This window comes from Columba livia, chromosome 25, assembly GCF_036013475.1.
Source record: "Columba livia isolate bColLiv1 breed racing homer chromosome 25, bColLiv1.pat.W.v2, whole genome shotgun sequence".
Taxonomy (NCBI): domain Eukaryota; kingdom Metazoa; phylum Chordata; class Aves; order Columbiformes; family Columbidae; genus Columba; species Columba livia.
This window is the reverse complement of record NC_088626.1, coordinates 3744350-3761095: the sequence shown is the minus strand read 5'-3', so window position 1 is coordinate 3761095 and position 16746 is coordinate 3744350. Positions and strand designations below refer to the sequence as shown.

At 49.5% G+C, this 16746-nt stretch overlaps 2 protein-coding genes and 1 long non-coding RNA gene across 15 annotated transcripts in view; 1 reads left to right on the top strand and 2 right to left on the bottom strand.

Moving 5' to 3' along the window:
• LOC102087877 (tetraspanin-15) overlaps positions 1-6571 on the bottom strand; it is an 84345-nt gene extending 77774 nt beyond the window's left edge. For all 11 annotated transcript variants that reach the window (XM_065040660.1, XM_065040663.1, XM_065040665.1 and 8 more), the window contains exons 1-2: positions 6344-6571; positions 199-228 (exon numbers count right to left, since the gene is read on the bottom strand). The gene's annotated coding sequence lies outside the window, so the exon portion shown is untranslated. The remainder of the gene's footprint in view (positions 1-198; positions 229-6343) is intronic.
• Positions 6572-6683: 112 nt separating this feature from the next.
• NCAPH (non-SMC condensin I complex subunit H) lies at positions 6684-16306 on the top strand. 2 transcript variants are annotated; one of them, XM_005505249.4, is made up of 17 exons: positions 6684-6961; positions 7201-7294; positions 8015-8107; positions 8912-9050; positions 10025-10143; positions 10477-10666; positions 11239-11330; positions 11472-11677; positions 12045-12193; positions 12694-12800; positions 13226-13348; positions 13448-13555; positions 14179-14346; positions 14659-14775; positions 14968-15050; positions 15358-15433; positions 15839-16306. In XM_005505249.4, exons 1-17 carry the CDS (start codon positions 6771-6773, stop codon positions 15896-15898), a joined length of 2115 nt encoding a protein of 704 aa, XP_005505306.2. In that variant the 5' UTR covers positions 6684-6770; the 3' UTR covers positions 15899-16306. The 2 variants fall into 2 exon arrangements, with proteins under 2 accessions (XP_005505306.2, XP_021147048.2); XM_021291373.2 differs by having other exon boundaries at positions 6704-6961; positions 12697-12800.
• On the bottom strand, positions 10504-15956 carry LOC135576360 (uncharacterized). Of its 2 annotated transcripts, none has more exons than XR_010468066.1 (5): positions 15819-15956; positions 12977-14495; positions 12656-12705; positions 11386-11483; positions 10504-10642 (listed from the first exon to the last, which is right to left on the bottom strand). It is a non-coding gene; the product is annotated as an uncharacterized LOC135576360 (long non-coding RNA). The 2 variants fall into 2 exon arrangements; XR_010468067.1 differs by lacking the exon at positions 15819-15956 and having other exon boundaries at positions 12977-13128; positions 13429-13565.
• Positions 16307-16746: the final 440 nt, after the last annotated feature.

The following is a 16746-nucleotide window of genomic DNA, read 5'->3' as shown; positions in this document are numbered from 1 at the left end:
GAAAAGCAGTGAAAGGTGGCAAAGCTGAGGTGAAAAGAGGGATGAAAAGCAGTTGGTGGGTTTTAGGGGGACCTTTGGTGTGAGGGGTGTGCTCTGCAGTTTCACCACGACAGCAAAGAAAAGGACAATCCTCAAAATTTAGCCATCCGCATGTCACTGATTCCACAGCATGGGAAAGGCTCAAATCGCAAGACTTACCGGCCGCTTGTTTTCCAAGGCATCACCACCCTGTTAGGAGAGAAAATAGGAATATAAGGAGCAACCAGCCATGTGTCACCACCCAGAGCAAAGCCCCCAACCCAGCCAGCCCTTGCAATCAGCTCCAGACGGTTATAATTTGCAGTTTTTAATTAGAGGAGCACTGCTGAGGCACAGCTGATTGGCATCACTGCCAAAGGCCCTGTCCCATGTGTCTATTAAGCCCTTGTAATTTATTTTCATGGGTTATTTTATCATGCAAAAGGGAGGGAGGAATAAACAGCGTCACGCACTGTGCTGTGTTCCATGCATCTGCTCCCAGCCCCGCTTCCCAAGAGCAGATCCCACCTTACAGCAGGATTCAGCACACCAAATCCAAACCAGAGCTCATTTTATTTATCAGCATCACTGTATCACCTTTCCCAGAAGGGTTTTTAACTGTTCCTAAAAGCACTCGCACACACACACTACATAAAAGTCATCAGAATGTGCTTTTTGGTTATAAAAAAATACTTGTGTCTTTTTCTAGGGGCTCTCAGCCATTGCAGCAAGTTTTGCAGACTTCAGTGTATCCATCAATCTGATTATCTGCTACAGCAAAGACACAAGTTCAACTTCATTAACATTTATGGATTCCACGGTGTTTTGCATAAATGTTTGCTTAATACACAAGTCAAAAATATCCCCAGAAAATGAAAATTAAAGGTAGTTAATTGCTTGCAGCTATGCACCAGTGTGTAAACTGGGGTTTCCATAGCACCAAATGGTCTGGTAGATCCTTCAGACAAAGTCAGAGCTTAAAGAGAAACAACTTGAGTTTAAAACATAGGGAGTACAGTGGATTCTTCAGGTTCTTATTGGACTTTACAAGCTTCCCACCTCAATTTCTGGGCAGATTGCTGCAGATTTTGGTTTCCCAGCTGTGAACGAGGTGGAGAATTAGAGACACTTGACCATGGCCTGGTTGTTTAGACAAGCAATTATTTTTTATTACTGAACTAAACAAATCAGGCAGGAGCTAATGAAAGATCTGAGAAACCGCAGCAGCAATTCAAAAATCAGCGCAATCCGATTGCAAGCGTGAAATGAGGATTAAGTGCAGTTTTCATTTTCTCGGTACCAAAAGGACTTTATTTCGCATCAGCGAGACACAAACACCTGAGGAAAGGGAGCAGGTGAGAGCGATGATGGCTTAAAAAACCCAAAAAATACCCTGGTTACAGAAGACGAAGGTGTCAAGAAGAAATACAAGCCCTTCCTGCAGCCACAGTCATTCTGAAGAGCAACATTTCGGTCTGAGAAGAGTATTACCATGCAAAGCACCTCCAAAAACATTCTTCTTGTTATTGCCAAGCAGATTGCGCCGTCCAGGTTGATTAATAAGGTTTCGGGGAGGTAATGAGAGCAATTTGCAACAGAGGTGGAAAGGAGAAAGAGGGAAAAGGAGGGTTTTTCCGAAACACTCCACTTTCTGCCGAGATATTGCAAGAGCAGATAATATCTGTACTGAGGAACGCGGAGTTGATTATTACAAGCTGTTCGCTGTCCAAAAGCTTCTCTGATGCATGGCATAATCAAACGGCTGCGAATTTGCATTTAAATTGAGGAATTCTAGAAGCCACAAGCCAAAGAGGAACAGGCCTCTTTGGGTGACACTTGTAGCATCTCACAGCGGAAGATAAAAATTGTGTGCGACTTCAAACCACCCCCAAAGCCTGTCCTAAGTCTCTGAGAGACGTGATTGATATCCACGGCTGAACTGCACCGTTAGATGGGTTTGTGTTGAGATTTTTGTCTTTTTTTCAGCGTTACAAACCTCTCCCCAAAACCCCCACAGCGTTCAACACCTGGATAGAAGCAGCAGGCACAACCCACACTGGGATTTGATCAGCAGCACAAAATAAAGACATAAAACCAGGGAAAGAAGCACACCGGGCACATCTCCAGGGACTTGTGAGTCACTGGAGAGATGGAGCCAATGTCCTCCAGAGCAGCTCTGCTCTGAGATGCTCGCTCAGGATCTGGCAACAAAATCCTCCCTGCGAGGACTTGGCCGTGCTCTGTGCAAGCAGGGAAGTGTGGGGATGAAAGTGCTCCTGCTCTGCAAACTGTCACCCTTTCCCTGCAGCACAGGGCTCCCTCAAAGGCTTTAGCACCTCCAAAAACAACCATCTGGTTGGCACAAGGACTCAGGGTCCCACTGATTTCCCCTGGGATCGGGGGAATCACCGAGTTTGCCGTCAGAGATCCAGGTCCTGTGTCCCCACTGTTAGCTCTGCCACCAGCCTCTCATTCACAAGCACCAACCTAGTTTAAAATAATCATTTCAAACTGCTAAAAGGCCTAAATTACACAATAAATTCAGCTGCATCAACAAGCCACTGACACAGCCAGACCATCCAGCATCTCTGCAGCAGGTTCCTGCAGTCAGAAATGATTGCCGGTGTAATTCTCAGGGGCTGGTGGTTGCGTCCAGACCAGCCTGCCCATTTTTCTTCCTTTCGCTTGTAAGGGAAAGTTGCCAAGAACAACATGAGCCAGTCGTGTGGCCACAGCCCAAAGCTGGGGAGAGGCACAGTCTCATCCTGCTGCTGCCGGGCCCAGCAGCTCGAGAGGATTTACAGCTCATCACACCCCTCATCTGCTTTCAAGCCCACAATCTTATCCCGATTGCTCCATCGGGACCTTGAGGACTTTTCAAGCTGGAAGTGCCAGCCGCAGTGTGACTGTGCTACTGATGGCTGACACATCACTGTGTTTGAGGAGTTATTTTTATATTTGAGTTTGCAGCCATTACCGGGGTTGTGAAATCCCAGATTTTATAGCACCAGTGCTTCACTTGGTGATAAAAACACAAAAAATGAGAGCACAAAAGGTCCGACCGTCACTGCTTACCGCAGTGCCTACAAAGGGGGACATCCTGAGCTCTGAAGCCCCGAGGGATAGTCCTTCGCACACTGGCCTTCACCAGCACCAGCACTCAGAGATGCACTCTCTAAAGGGATAAAAAGATCAAAATTATTTTAGTGCAGCCTTTGTTACAGCCCTTCCAGACGTAGTGCTGAGCCAGGGCACAGGAAGGCTGCACAGCAAACACGCCTTCCTAGTAAGACCTTTGAGAAATCAAACCATTTACCTCTGCCGAGGTTTCAACCCCTTCTTCATGCCCCGAGGTACGAGCACGACCAGAAGTAGCTCTGCAGCAATAACAAGGCTGAAAGCAGACAGCGCGCTCAAAAGGGCACGTCAGACTGCGAGGCTGACCCTGGGGTGAGCGTCTGCAAAAATAATCTGCGCTACAAACCAAAAGCAAGCGCCTTCCTGGTCACTGTCAGCAGCTGAACTGGTATTAAATTGCCTTTTGTTACTGAGATAAGCTACAGTTGTTTGCATAAGAATAGCACCAGTGGGTTAATAAATGCTCCTGTGGCATCTGCCCCAGCACACGGAAATTACCAGATAATCTTTAGTTCATAGAGGGGTTCAACAAGAGGAGACCCTGTTTGTGTGGCATCCACAGCCCCAGCCACTATAGCAGGGTCCCTGGACACCTGCATGCACACAGAAGCACCCCAACCCCACACAGAAATCAAACTTCAGCAGCCCCATCACCACGGGTGAGAACCCACTGAGTTAAGCCGAGATCTGATGCTCGCAAGGGGGGCAGAGGTCCTGGCAACCCCAGAAGGCTAAAAGTTCCACGCTCCCCGGCTCTATTTTTAAGCCTCGCAGCCAGGGAAGATCCTTGTTGCTACACTACCCGTGTTGTGGGTCCAGAGATGTCAGCACATCCCACCCCAGGACCTGCCAAGCAGCTCAACAGTTCCACAGACACAACCAACAAGGTTTCAAGTCCATCACAACAGCTGCAGCAGTCAAACCGCTTCCCCCTTCCTACTCTTTTTTTCCCTAAACGTCCCACCCCCCTCTAGCACTAGGAGACACCCCGCCGTTGTGTTTGGCACCCCAAAATTCCCCACAGCCCCAGCATAGTGGAAAAGTACCAGCAGCAGTTGCTGCCTGGTGGGCGGAGAGCCCAATTTCCCTCTTAAATTATTTTTCTCAGCTCCCAAAGCAAACCTTAATGAGCCTCCAGCATTCCCTCCAAGAGCAGGAGAATCCTCCAGTGAACACCCACCAGCAGGTCTGAGTTGTAAATCAAGTTTCCCAAAGTCCTGCCAGTGATTAATTAGTCCTGGAGCTGATCAACAGGGAGCAGCCATTCCTAAAAGTTCCTGTCACAAAGTGATACATTCCCTTAATTTCCAGTTAAATGCAGAGCACAAATATTTCTGTCCTCACCAGCATCACTAATGGCTGGGAATAATCAAATACTCCACACATTCCTATTGCCACGGCAGGAGTAATTTATTTGGACATTAAAAACCTTCATAGCTCCTTCAGCCTTTCATTTTGGATGTATAGCTGGAGATAATGATTTACAACAGCCATTAAAAGCTTAGTATGAGGCTTTTGCTCACAAGAATACACATCACCAAGCATAAGCTGGGTTTTACAGCTTTAGTCTACCACAACCAGAGCAGATGAGGGAAGAGACCAGACCCCAAGTTATTTGGGGAAAAAAGGAGCAATATGACAAACCCCACACAAGTCTTGTGGCTTTTAGAAGCACCCTGGGCCTCCGGGGTGCTTGAGCTGCACTTAGGAGCAGACACCAGTCTCCAGTTTCTTTTTTTTGCCATTTTTGGGGTGGCTGGAGTCAGAATGCAGATGATGGCACAGCAATCCCTTGGCTGCTCTGCGTGGGGAGCAGGCAGGACTCTGCCAGGGCTGGCTCAGCAGAGAACACGGCGTCTTTCCAATTGAGGAATGCAGTTCAGATCAAACCACATATTATATTTTCCTCCTGCCCCATCCAGTGGTTGAGGCTGGAAAAGCAATTTGCAGTCGGGAAGAACTCAAGATATCAAACTGCAGCAACACTGCAGCCCCCAGTACCCAAATACCACAAGAATTATTTGGGCAATTGCTGCTTCACCCCCCTCAGGGCAATGACGGCTAAGAAGTAGTAGCTGGAAAAGCTTCTCGACCAGGTAGTAGCACTACAAAAAAAGCTGCTCTTCCCTTCAGCTTCATTTTCCCCATCACTCAGCCTTGCTAGAAGCACATAGCTCAGCGCAAACTACTGTCCCTACTAAAGCAAAGAGTTGTCTCCTCTGCCTGTAGCCCAGGCACCATAATCAGGACTCCTCGAATCAGACGCACCAGGACACAGCACTGGTGGGAAAATAGAAATTTGAGGAGAAACAGCTTTCCCCCGCAAACCTTCCCTGCTAGAAATCAAAGCCATACTGATAACTGGCCACATCTGCTAAGGATCAGGGAAACAGGTGAAAAGATCAGATGAAAATATGGGGGAACCTTCTTGTCTTCATGGGGTGCTGCACACAAAAACAGGCTGCCCTGGGGCAGAACAAGGGCAGAGAAAATTGCTTTTAGGACGCATTATTGGCTTCCCCACTGACCCATCTCTGCCTCCAGCACCACAGGGAAAGCAAAGAGCTGCAACCTGCTCCTACAGAGCACCTTCCTGGGAGTATCACTGAATCATTCCAGATGGAAAAGACCTTTAAGACCACTGAGTCCAAGCATTCCCACACCCCTGGCATTGCCCCATGTCCCTGAGAACCTCATGTCCACCTGTCCAACCCTCCAGGGATGGTGACTCCAGCACTGCCCTGGGCAGCCTGTTCCAATGCCCCACAGCCCTTTGGAGAAATGCGGCTGTACTGGGTGGGATGGAGGGATACAGGGCTGGAGGGACTGGGGATAACACCTGATCCTGAGACTAAACACCAAGAATCCTCCACCACCTCTCTGGTGTACCAAAAACCCACAGAGTGGCTTCTGAACACACCGAGGACTCAGATAACACACCGAAAAACACCTGAAGGGCCACAGGGTGCATACAAACGAACACAGAGAGCTCTGGGGAAGAACAAACAGTGTATAAAGGGGTTGGGGGAGAACCAGGAGGTACATGGAGCACCCTGGGGCCCTGCAGAGACAAGTGAAGGGCCAGGCACACGGCCCTGAGGGTACTTCCACACAGACACGGCCTCCGGTGGGGGGGATCACAAGGACCCACAGACGGCGGAGGGCGGCTGAGGGGGGCGGGCAGTACCTCAGCGGGACAGCTCTGGCGGCTCTTCCTCCTCCGAGGCGGGCTTTGCCCGCGGTTAACCGCTGCAATAGTAGCCCGGGCACCCCCGGCGGTGGGTGCCGCCCCTCAGGACGCAACCCCGGGGCACCGAGGCGAGAAAGCGGCCGGTCCCTGACAGGAACCGCGGGCAGAACAGCCGCCCGCCCCGGGCGGACTGAGGGGACTCACCCCGCCCACTGCCGCGGCCGTTACGCCTCGGCGCATGCGCGCTGCTAGGGCGCGCGGCGATTCAAATGCGACGGGGCGGGAAGGGGGAGGTGGATTTCCGCGCGTCCCATTGGTCGTCGGGCGGCCGAGCCGCGCGGTGATTGGTGGATAAGTGAGGAGTGGGCGGGGCTGTGGCGCGCCCTGGGGGAGGTGAGGGATAGGCCCGCTCGCCGCTGTCGGGATGAGCGTCAGGACACCCCAGCGGGTCCCGGCCGCGTACCCCGCCCCGCGGGCACTCGGCACCCCCGTGCTGGCAGAGTGCCCCGGGAACGATGATGAACGGGAGAGGCTGCAGCGCCGGCGCTCTAAGGCCGCCGATCTACGGCTCGGCAGCATCGACTCGCCTCAGGCTGTCTCGTCACCACTCACCAGGTACGGGCGTGCCCGGTGTGAGGGACTGTGAGGGATTATGAGGGATCCTGAGGGACTATGAGAGGATGTGAAGGACTCTGAGGGGTTATGAGGGATCCTGAGTGACTGTGAGGGGTTGTGAGGAGCTATGAGGGGATGTGGGGGATTGTGAGGGATTCTAAGGGGTTATGAGGGATCGCAAAGGGTTGTGATGGGGCACACAGTGGAGGAGGGTCCCCAAAGCAGCGTGTCCCCTCCAGACAGGTGGAGGCATGGCAGCCAGCCCTCCCCCAGTGGACCAATGCCCAGATCTCGGACCACTACAGCACCTGCCTCAAGCTCTCCACCGAGAACGTGAGTGGGGACAAACGTGGGGAGGGCTCCTGATCCTGGCCCCGCACACACTACTTATCCCAGCCGTGGCTGTAAGGCTGTGAGGGATTTTAAACTCCTTGAGCCATGGATATATGGTTATTCTTCTTCTAAGCCCCCTGATCCAAGCCATGGCCAGATCTGGATTTCTGTTGCTCCCTTCCCAGTGGTAACAAAATAGTATGTGTCAGGAGCTGTATCATAGAGTCACAGAATGGTTTAGGTTGAAGGGACATTCCCATCTCCCCCAGTGCCCCCCCTGCCATGAGCAGGGACATCTTCAACAGCTCAGGTTGCTCAGAGCCCCGTCCAGCCTGGCCTGGGATGTCTCCAGGGATGGTTCATCCACCACCTCTCTGGGAACCTGGGCCAGGCTCTCACCACCCTCAGGGGCAACAATTTTTTATATCCAGCCTGAATCTCTCCCTCTTTAAAACCATCACCCCTTGTCCTATCGCAACAGCCCCCACTCAAAAGTCTGTCCCCATCTTTCTTATCAGCCTCTTTTAAGTCCAGAAAGGTGCAATAAGGTCTCCCCAGAGCTTCTCTTCTCCAGGCTGAACACCCTAACTCTCTGAGCCTGTCCTCATAACAGAGGTGTATCCCCTAGGTCCTGTAAATATCCCTGTGGGATGAGGGTTCACACAGTTTTGACAGGTGTCATTTGCCAGAGGATCGGTTCTGACCTGTGTTTTATTTCAGAAAATCACCATGAAGAACGCCTTTGGCTTACACCTGATAGACTATATTAATCAAATCCTCAAGCAAAGGAACTCTGAACTGACCAATTTCAAGGTGAGTCTGGTCACGTTGGTACTTTGTTTCCAACTGGCATTTATCCTAAGGTTTTGTCAACAACAAACCTCAAATAATGCTGAAGGTAACTAAAAATATCTGGTAGAGGCATCACAGCCACTTTTTGCAGAAGCTTAGTGTTGAATCCCTCTGTACCACAGAAATTAAAGGCTGAATACTTTCAGTTATGGTCTTTCCAAAGAGCTTGTTTAAAAATAAGAATTGTGAGGCTTCTGAGGTAAATACTGGGTGTTGTAACTAGTAACAAAACAAGGCTGGAAAAGAAAGGAAGTGAATGTGGCAAACTCCTGTGCTTAATTTGATCTTGGAGGGATCAGAATAAGAACTTGCCAGGGCAAAGACTCACTTTAATAGTTCACTGATGCGGGGAGGGAAAACTGGATTCTCAGATGAAAAAACACGTGAACATGGCCTCACAGTGGTTGATGAAACTGAGGAAGGGATGGGAATCAGTGCACAGGTTTTCAGTGAGGGGTCTTTCACCTTCTGGGGGGTCTGCAATCAAAAAGATCCTTGGCAACTCTTCCGCTTGACCTGTTTTGACTTTGTAATTTAGGAAAATAGTATAATACCAAGAGGAGGAACCCAAAAGGCAGCATGAAGGAAAGAGGCTCTTGGCAGATGCAAATCTGCACTTTTCTGCTTCTCTAGTTGTTCACAATTTTGCTGGTAACACAGAGCATTCAGAAGTACAGTCTGCAGCTTGTCTTCTGCATTTGTGTCTTCTGGATGACACTTTTTACCTTTATAACTAAAAATTGCACCTTTTGTCGCTCCTGGCAGGTGGCAGCTGGCACACTCGATGCCAGTGCGAAGATTTATGCCATGCGCGTGGACGTTGTCCACACAGACACCTACAAAGTGCTTGGAGGCTTGGGCAAGGACTCGGCCCCTACAGAAAACACGGACAGCCCAGAGGAAGGTGTGCTAATTCTTTATTTTCTGTTAAGCTGTTCTTCTACCTGCATGTAAGAGAAATGTTAGTGTTCTTACATAGCACTGGTGAATTTCAAAACATTTTGTACATCTAGGAAGGTACCACTAACTTCATTTTTCAAGAGCTGGTGTGTGAGCCACCACAGGCAGGTCGCAGGAACAACCGCAAACCAGATGCAGCACCAAGAGCAAATTTATTTTAATTGCCTCGCTAAACAGGGGATCTCTGAAAGAAAAGCACCTAAGCTTCCTGGGCAGAGGTCACACAAGCAGAGACACAGGCGCTGTTTAGTTCAGTCCTTGTTTAGAAGAACCACAAACCTCATTTTACCTGTATATTAGGGATTCACGCAGGCACAGTTTAACGCACTGCTTTGATCTTCGCCTAAAAGAATTTCAAGGAAGCTTGATAAGGTGCCTTTAAGACTTTCACAGGCCTGTCATCTAAACACAGAGGTTCTACTTGTGAAGCACACAAGACTAAGCAACAATTAGTGTGATACATGTGTTTTTCTACACCCTAGCTGCAGTCGCTCAAGTGTATTTTCAGTTCTTCTCCCTTATTCCCACACAGCTTGGAAATTGCAAATTACTTTGCCCGAGTCCTTGAGATCTAAGAACCTGAATCTGTTGCTCAGTCCTGTATTTGATTATTTCACCTGTCAAATTTGAATGCAAACCAAAGGTGGCCTAAACTGAAATATTAAGCATGAAGTGCCTCATTGTTTGCTGTCCTTTGCTTTGAAACACAAATGTGCTGCTAAGATAGAATAGAATGGATTAAAAAAAATGCAGCATCCAGCCAATGAAACATTGGTGGTTTATGCTAATAGATACCTGGGTAACTTCATGCCCACTGGGTTTTTTTTTGTCATTTTGGTACTAAAAAAATTGAGCTACCCCTCTGTACAGTATTTTAGCAAGTTTTCTAAGTGTAACTTGTTCTTCTTTTCCTTTTAGAGCACAGTCTGGCTCCTGAGGCTGTCAAGAGAGTGCAGACAAAGAAAAAACACTCATTCAAAACCATCGAGCAGAACTTGAATAACATCAATGTGTCAGAAGCCAATCGCAGATGTGAGGTGGGTGGAGGGGGGGCTGCTGTACCAGCTGCGTTCTGGTGGAGGAAAGGAAACATCGCCTCCTCTTTCTCATTTCTATTGTTTTCTTTATTGCGCGTTCCTCTCTTGGGCTCTAACATTCACACGCACGTCTGTGAATTCTGCTATTGTAGCAAGATCGTTCCTAGTCACGTATATTCTGTGTGAGGAAGCTGCAAGAGGCCTCTCCTCACTGAAAGAGATGCATGGGTTGTTTTCCCTTCGGATCTGTACTCGAAAATTTCCCGCAGAGACCTGCTTCACCTCCTCCATCTACTCCATTCCTTGATTCTCCTCTTGCTTCCTTATCTGTAGGTTGATCCCATGTTCCAGAAAACAGCCGCATCGTTTGATGAATGCAGCACAGCCGGCATTTTCCTCACGGGGCTGCGCACCCAAGGCTGCCACAGCAAGCTCCTCTTTGACTTGCACATCGTCCCTCTCCCTTCTTCAGAAACGCCCACACTGCCAAACTCTGATCCTGTGAATGTGACAGATTTAAAGCGTAAGTGCCGATAATCACTAAGCAAAGGGACCCGTCCAGGCCTTTTGAACCTTTTCATCTCCCAGGAGTGCTCATTTTCGTCTCAGCCAGCTTTACCTGTGCTTTTGTTCACTGCTTGGCTACCACTGCTCTGATCCTGATCTAGCTGAGACTTGTTGCTGGGAAAACAAGACCTTTGTAGGTTTTAGATCACTCTGTGTAGCTTAACCTCTGGGAGGTCCATCACACAGCAAATACGTGATCTGAGCTGTGCAGCAGTTGAGATCAGAGTGCTCCAGGTCAAGGACTGACCTTCTGAGAGCATTTTGAGCCTGTGCCTCCTACCAAACCCTGCTGCTCTGAAACGATTCCCAGCGTTATGCCCACCCTTGAGTTAGGGCAGCAACTGAACTCTTCCCTTCTGCTGAGAAATGAGCCCGACTGCTTTTGCAGTGAGCCCTGCACTGCCCTATGTGCAAGAAGGGCTGCCTACCTGTGTGGCTTTAAGAATGATTTAATCCCTGGCACTTGTTTTAAGTGCTGGTTGCTTAACCCTGTATCTAATGTCTCTCCCTTGCTCTCCCTTACTCTAGCCTTGCTAGCGCAGTGTGTTGAAAAACTCCCCATCTGCTCTTCGCTGGCTGGTTTCCAGTTTACAAAGTGGGATATCGAATCCCACGATGAGGTACGTTGAGTAGCTCTGTGCCAGGTGAGATATTTGAGCCAGATTCTGCACTCACCTCCAAAGCGATCTCCAAGATACACCAGGCTGTGGGGCCATTGATACCCTGCAATTTCTTTTCCTGAGCGCTTTCTTCTCCTGCAGTCCGTGTCAGCCCTGTTGGATAAATTTAAGAAGAGCGACCTAGCGTTCGATATTAATGCAGAGGTAGACAGTGATGTGGAAGACTGTGCTGCCCCACTGCCAGATGACGACTTCAGTTGCAACTCGCCCAGGAGCACAGGAGCAGACAAGGCTGTGGAATTGACAGGAAAACTCACCTCCTTTGGAACAGTCTGCAACAGCAAGATGTAAGTAGTCACTGAAAATCTGTAGCTGGGCTTCGATAGCAAGCGACAACTGGCAGCTTGCTGGGCAATCTTTAATTTGCTGTGTGTATGTTTCCCATCTGGCTATAGCTGAATTTCTGCTCAAGTTTCAGGAATGTGTAACAGTAACATCTCTGCCCTCCAAGAGAAGCTTTTCATGTCGTCACATTTCCCCAAAATGAGCTTGTCTGCTCGCTCCACTGCCCAGTTTCCAGCCAAAGGATTTGCTTTTGGCAAATCCACCTCTGTTTTGGGCAGACTCCAGACAAACAACACCCCCCGTACCATTCGTTGATTAAAGAGCAGGAGTCCTGGGATGATTTCACTGAGCAACGTGTGCTCTTTCCAGAACCGATGTGATTTCTCTGGGAGATGGAGACATCGAGACCATGTGCCATCATCTCTCCATGAAACCAGGGGAATATTCGTACTTCAGCCCCCGAACTCTCTCCATGTGGGCTGGCCCAGAGCACTGGCGTTTCAAACCTCGACACAAATGTATGTATTTAGAGACGGCAGCTTGTATGCTACTGCCAGGTCCTGCTTACCTTTGGGGATGGGTGGCAACTGAGTCGCAAAATAGGAACAGAGAGCGAGACAAGCCCAAGTGGTTCTTTTCTAGCCCAAGGAAAAGCAGGACTGAGTTCCGACACCACGAAGGCTCTTGGTCGCTTGTCGATCCTCTATTTTTTGGGTTTGTTTATGATGCTCAGAGCTGAGGGTGTCTCTCAGTGCAGCAATAGGTGACACTAACACAGCTCTTCCTATCGTTTCCCACTTTCTGTGTAAAAACTGCAGATTAAATTACACTTTCTGCTTCTATACAAAGCTACAGATCCCTTTAAACAGGAAACTGAGAACACCACCGATTGCTTTCCCGTAACAAAAGGCAAAGTCCTCACAAGTGACTTCTCTGTGTGGAGCAGATGCTCAAGTTGGGAGCGAGCTCGTTGTCCTTACCTGTCACCAAGCCCTGACAGTTTCCTTCCCTCCTGCAGCAGATGCTGACTCTGAAAAAGAGACCAAGAAAAGGAGTGCAAAGACAGCATTTGAAATAAACTTCGATGAGGATATTGACTTTGATGCACATTTTCGTAGGACCAAGGTACATGTGGAGTTTCTGCTGCTTCCTGCTCTCTCTTTTGCTGTATCAGTCTGACTTGGAACTGTTGTTGGCAAATGGCTTATCTTATACTCCATGAAACCAGGTCTGTAAGCCCAGTTTTTTGGTGCAGAGCCTTCTGACTCCAGGTTGCGTTAAAAGTAAACAGTTTTACCAACCTTGGGGTGGAGAATCAGGCTGGATTCTTCCTGGCTTGTGCCCTGGCAGCCCAAGAGATGCTGCAGGTCCCGGGACGCTGCTCAGAAACCACTGGCTGCACTGACTGGACCAGTGTGGGTTTCCTCTTTGGAGACACCTCAGAACTTGTCCCCTTTCAGACAAAAATCTGTGTTCAGACCACTTATTTGCACATTAATCCTTCGAGTAGTGGATAGCTCGTGGGTAACGGCATTTCTTACTTTCCCCAGGCAGTGGTAACTCTTGCCAAATCCATTTTGGAAGGCCAGAATGTGAGGAGCACCACACTTCCCCCAGACTTTAACTATGACCCCAACAACATGGTCCAGCTGTTCCTCAAACCTTCTGTTAAGGTAAGAAGGAGGAGGAAGAGCAGGCTGGGGATGGATGAAGGAACAAGGGGAAGGATTTAGTGGTTTTTTCCTTTCCTCACCCCGGTTTTGTCTCCGTAGGTCTGCAGGACGTCTAAGCCGAACAGCTTGATGGATTATGAAGAAGAGATCGGCGAGTACGATTACAACAACCCCAACGACACCTCCAATTTCTGCCCTGCGTTGCAGGTAACAGGAACAAGTTTTCTTTCTGTTGCCTGCATTTGATTGGAATAATTTAGGAAGAATCCGTGTCCAGAATTAATTACTAGGGAGAAAGAACTGGCGCTGCAGATTACGACAAAGCTGTAGGAGCCTCTGCTCTGTCCCCTCACTAACGATACCAACTAAACTCTCTGCCTTTGGTGTTTGCCAGCCAGTTTGCTGCAGAAACTCCATTCCAGCCTTTTCCATATCCCTGTGTCCTAAAACAGGACTAAATGCCATTGCAGTCATCTCTGCACAGTGAGATTTACTCCCAGTTGTTTCAGGTTCTTGTTGAAGCAGATTTCTTATAAAGCTTCAACTTTCCACCAGGCCAGAGCTGCCTTCCGTGTGTTTGTGACAAGTCTCAGCAGGAGAGCCCTTGTCTCTTATCTTTCTGTGTGGAACAGTCTTCTGATATCCTGCGCTCTAGATCTCCCTTGGGTTTAGCCTTAGTCCAGCCTAAGAGGCTAAGAAAGAACTTGTTCCATTGGGAAGCTGGGCAGGTGTCACCACCCCGCTGTGCTCTTGTTATCTCAGTGTGGGACATCTCTGGCTTCTCAAAAATGTCTCCGAGTGGCTTCACTGCTGGATCTCTTCTCCATCAGGCCGCAGACAGCGATGATGATCATGACCTCATCGAATTCGTGGGCCAGGCCGGGGTGTTCAACCTCACCGCCCACCCGGAGGGTCGAGAGACTCAGTTCAACGGGGTTGTCGGCGATATCGATATCACGGCGTACGGAGAGCTGAACCTCGTTGCTGAGCCACAGAAGGTGAGGACGCGTGTTGTCACCGAGCTGCTCGCTGGGCAGGTCTGGAGCAAAACTTCAACACCTCAGGTGGTTCTGAGTCCTGAGACAGCAGTTTCCCTGGTGCGGGATCTCCTGGGTTTGCTGCTGGACGCTTTATTCCCAGATGAACCCTGGTGTAAGACGAAGGAATTAAAAATCAAAGGTTTAGCAGTCAGGTAGAGTTCACCATTATTCCCCAAGAGAACCATATTTGATTGTTCCTGTGGTTCTGATCAAAGATAGTTCTGCTTCTGCTTGGTTACTCTCAGCTAAGCCTGGGCTCCTTTTCCTCAGGTCAATAAGATAGTGATTCCCTATGCAAAGACAGCCAAGAAAATGGACGTGAAGAGGTTGAAAACAGAGACGTGGAACCTCTTGACAGATGGACAGAAGACAGAAACAGTGACAGAGGTAAGTGCAGGGGAGCCAAATACCTCAATAGGCCTGAGATTAAGAGAAACCCCTGCAGGAAACCACGTTTAACTCCTGCAGAGATGGTCTTGGGCAGGTTTAGCAGCAATTCCTCTCTGGAAGTCTTCGTTTTTCTCTGAGTACTGCAGAGCAAAAGTCAGCCTCAGCAGTGTCTGTGTTTTTGCTAAACAGAAAGGAGATGCAGAGGAAGAGGAGACATCGGCGGTAGTGGGTGAGAAGACACTCAGCGGCCTCGCAAAGGATCTGCTTCACAGGTAGAGAGCCCCAAAAGAGAGGCTGGGCTGAAGATGGGGACATTTCAGCTGAGCTGGGGGGCAAACGCCGACCTCTGCTGTGTTTGTAACAACCTGGCAGGGAAAAAAGAATAAATCTCTTCTCTTGCTCTCTGGGTTTGTGTGGGGGAGCTACAGCTTGTGTTCAGCTTGGCGAATTCTTTGCTAGTGGGAAGGGAGATGTAGAGAAAACCAGGTCCCTGAGGGAGAGCTGATCTTTGGCGACGTGGTCCGTGGGGACACGCTCCGTCTGTTGGGCTGTGGTAACCCCCTCCCGTCTCTTGCGCAGGCTGCCGTTGGTGATGGCCAAAAACCTCTCTGTCCCCTTGGCCTTCCTCTGCCTCCTTCATTTGGCGAACGAGAAGGTGAGCACAGTGCACGGGGGAAACGCACGGTGAGAGGCGCTGGGTACAGGGCTGTTTTCTTCCAGGGAACATAAATCAGGCTGGTGCGCTGGGAACAGCAGCCTGGGGTTAAGTGCTCGCAGCATTTCCAGCCTAACCACTGTCTGTCCTTCCTTGTCTGTGAGTCTGGCAGAAGAGGGGTGAGTGCTTCGTTGCTTGGTGTCGTTCTAAGTGCTGCGAGTGTTTCAGACTCCGAAGCGACACACAGGGCTGGGGTTGTTCTGAACCTTCATCATGTGGTTTTGTTGGGTTTTGTTGTTTGGTTGGTTGGGGTTTTTGGTTTGTTTAATTGTTTTTTGTGCCAGGCCTTCAGACTCAGTGAAGAGTTCAGTTTGGTTCAACTTACCTTTACTTTTCTATTCCCAGAATCTGCAGCTGAAGAACACAGAGGACTTGTCTGATGTCCTGGTGAAACAAGGCAACTAAGCCAGTGCAGAGCAGCGCTTGGCTTCCCGGCTGACAGCCGCTCACTCCGGATTCTCATCAGTGGCAGCTTCATCTCCTCCCAGCACCGTTGCTGAGAAATCCCACCAGCCTCTGCACCTCAGGGAGACTTTTAAGTCAAGGTGGTCCTACATAAACACAGCTGAACGGTTGCAGCTCTGCCATGTTCGATCCATCAGCTCTTTGCTGGGTCTGGAGATCCTCCATATCACTGTGAACCACCAGTGCCTGGGAGCAAAAGGCTCCTCAGTCTGTCTGACTCATTCCCAGTCCATGAACTGACTGTTACTTGTCTCTCCAGTTCCTCGTGCAGTCTTATTCTTTCCCTGAAATGATTTGGCTTTGTATACTGAGATTAAAGGTAATAAAGTGCAAATTAGAGATAATAAATACTTCGGAGTTGGGACGTTGAGACAGAATAATAGAATCATTTTGGCTGGAAAAGACCTTTAAAATCAAGTCCATCCATAACCCAGCCCTGGCACTGCCCCATGTCCTGAGAACCTCATCCAACCTCAACCTCCCCTGGCGCAACTTGAGGCCGTTTCCTCTGCTCCTGGCGCTTGTTCCTGGGGAGCAGAGCCCAACCCCCCTGGCTCCAAGCTCCTTTCAGGCAGTTCAGAGATCAGAAGGTCTCCCCTCAGCTCCTGTTCTGTCTGAGGTGATGAGGTAGGACACCAGTGTTACCAGTGCAGCTCTGGCAGGGACTGGAGTGCTTGAGCTGAGCTCTGCTGGAGCTGCTGGGCCACGAAGGTGGCTCAAGGCCCCCTGGGAGGCTGGTTCAGGCCATTAGGGTTAATTAGTGCCCTCAGCGCGCTGATGAGTTTGGT

Bases quoted from the DNA above. Each gene is read 5' to 3' on its own strand.
- NCAPH (XM_005505249.4), top strand. From the start codon at position 6,771: ATGAGCGTCAGGACACCCCAGCGGGTCCCGGCCGCGTACCCCGCCCCG. The intron at 11,331-11,471 runs GTACGTTGAGTA...CTTCTCCTGCAG, and splicing joins ATATCGAATCCCACGATGAG to TCCGTGTCAGCCCTGTTGGA. The intron at 14,347-14,658 runs GTGAGGACGCGT...CCTTTTCCTCAG, and splicing joins TCGTTGCTGAGCCACAGAAG to GTCAATAAGATAGTGATTCC.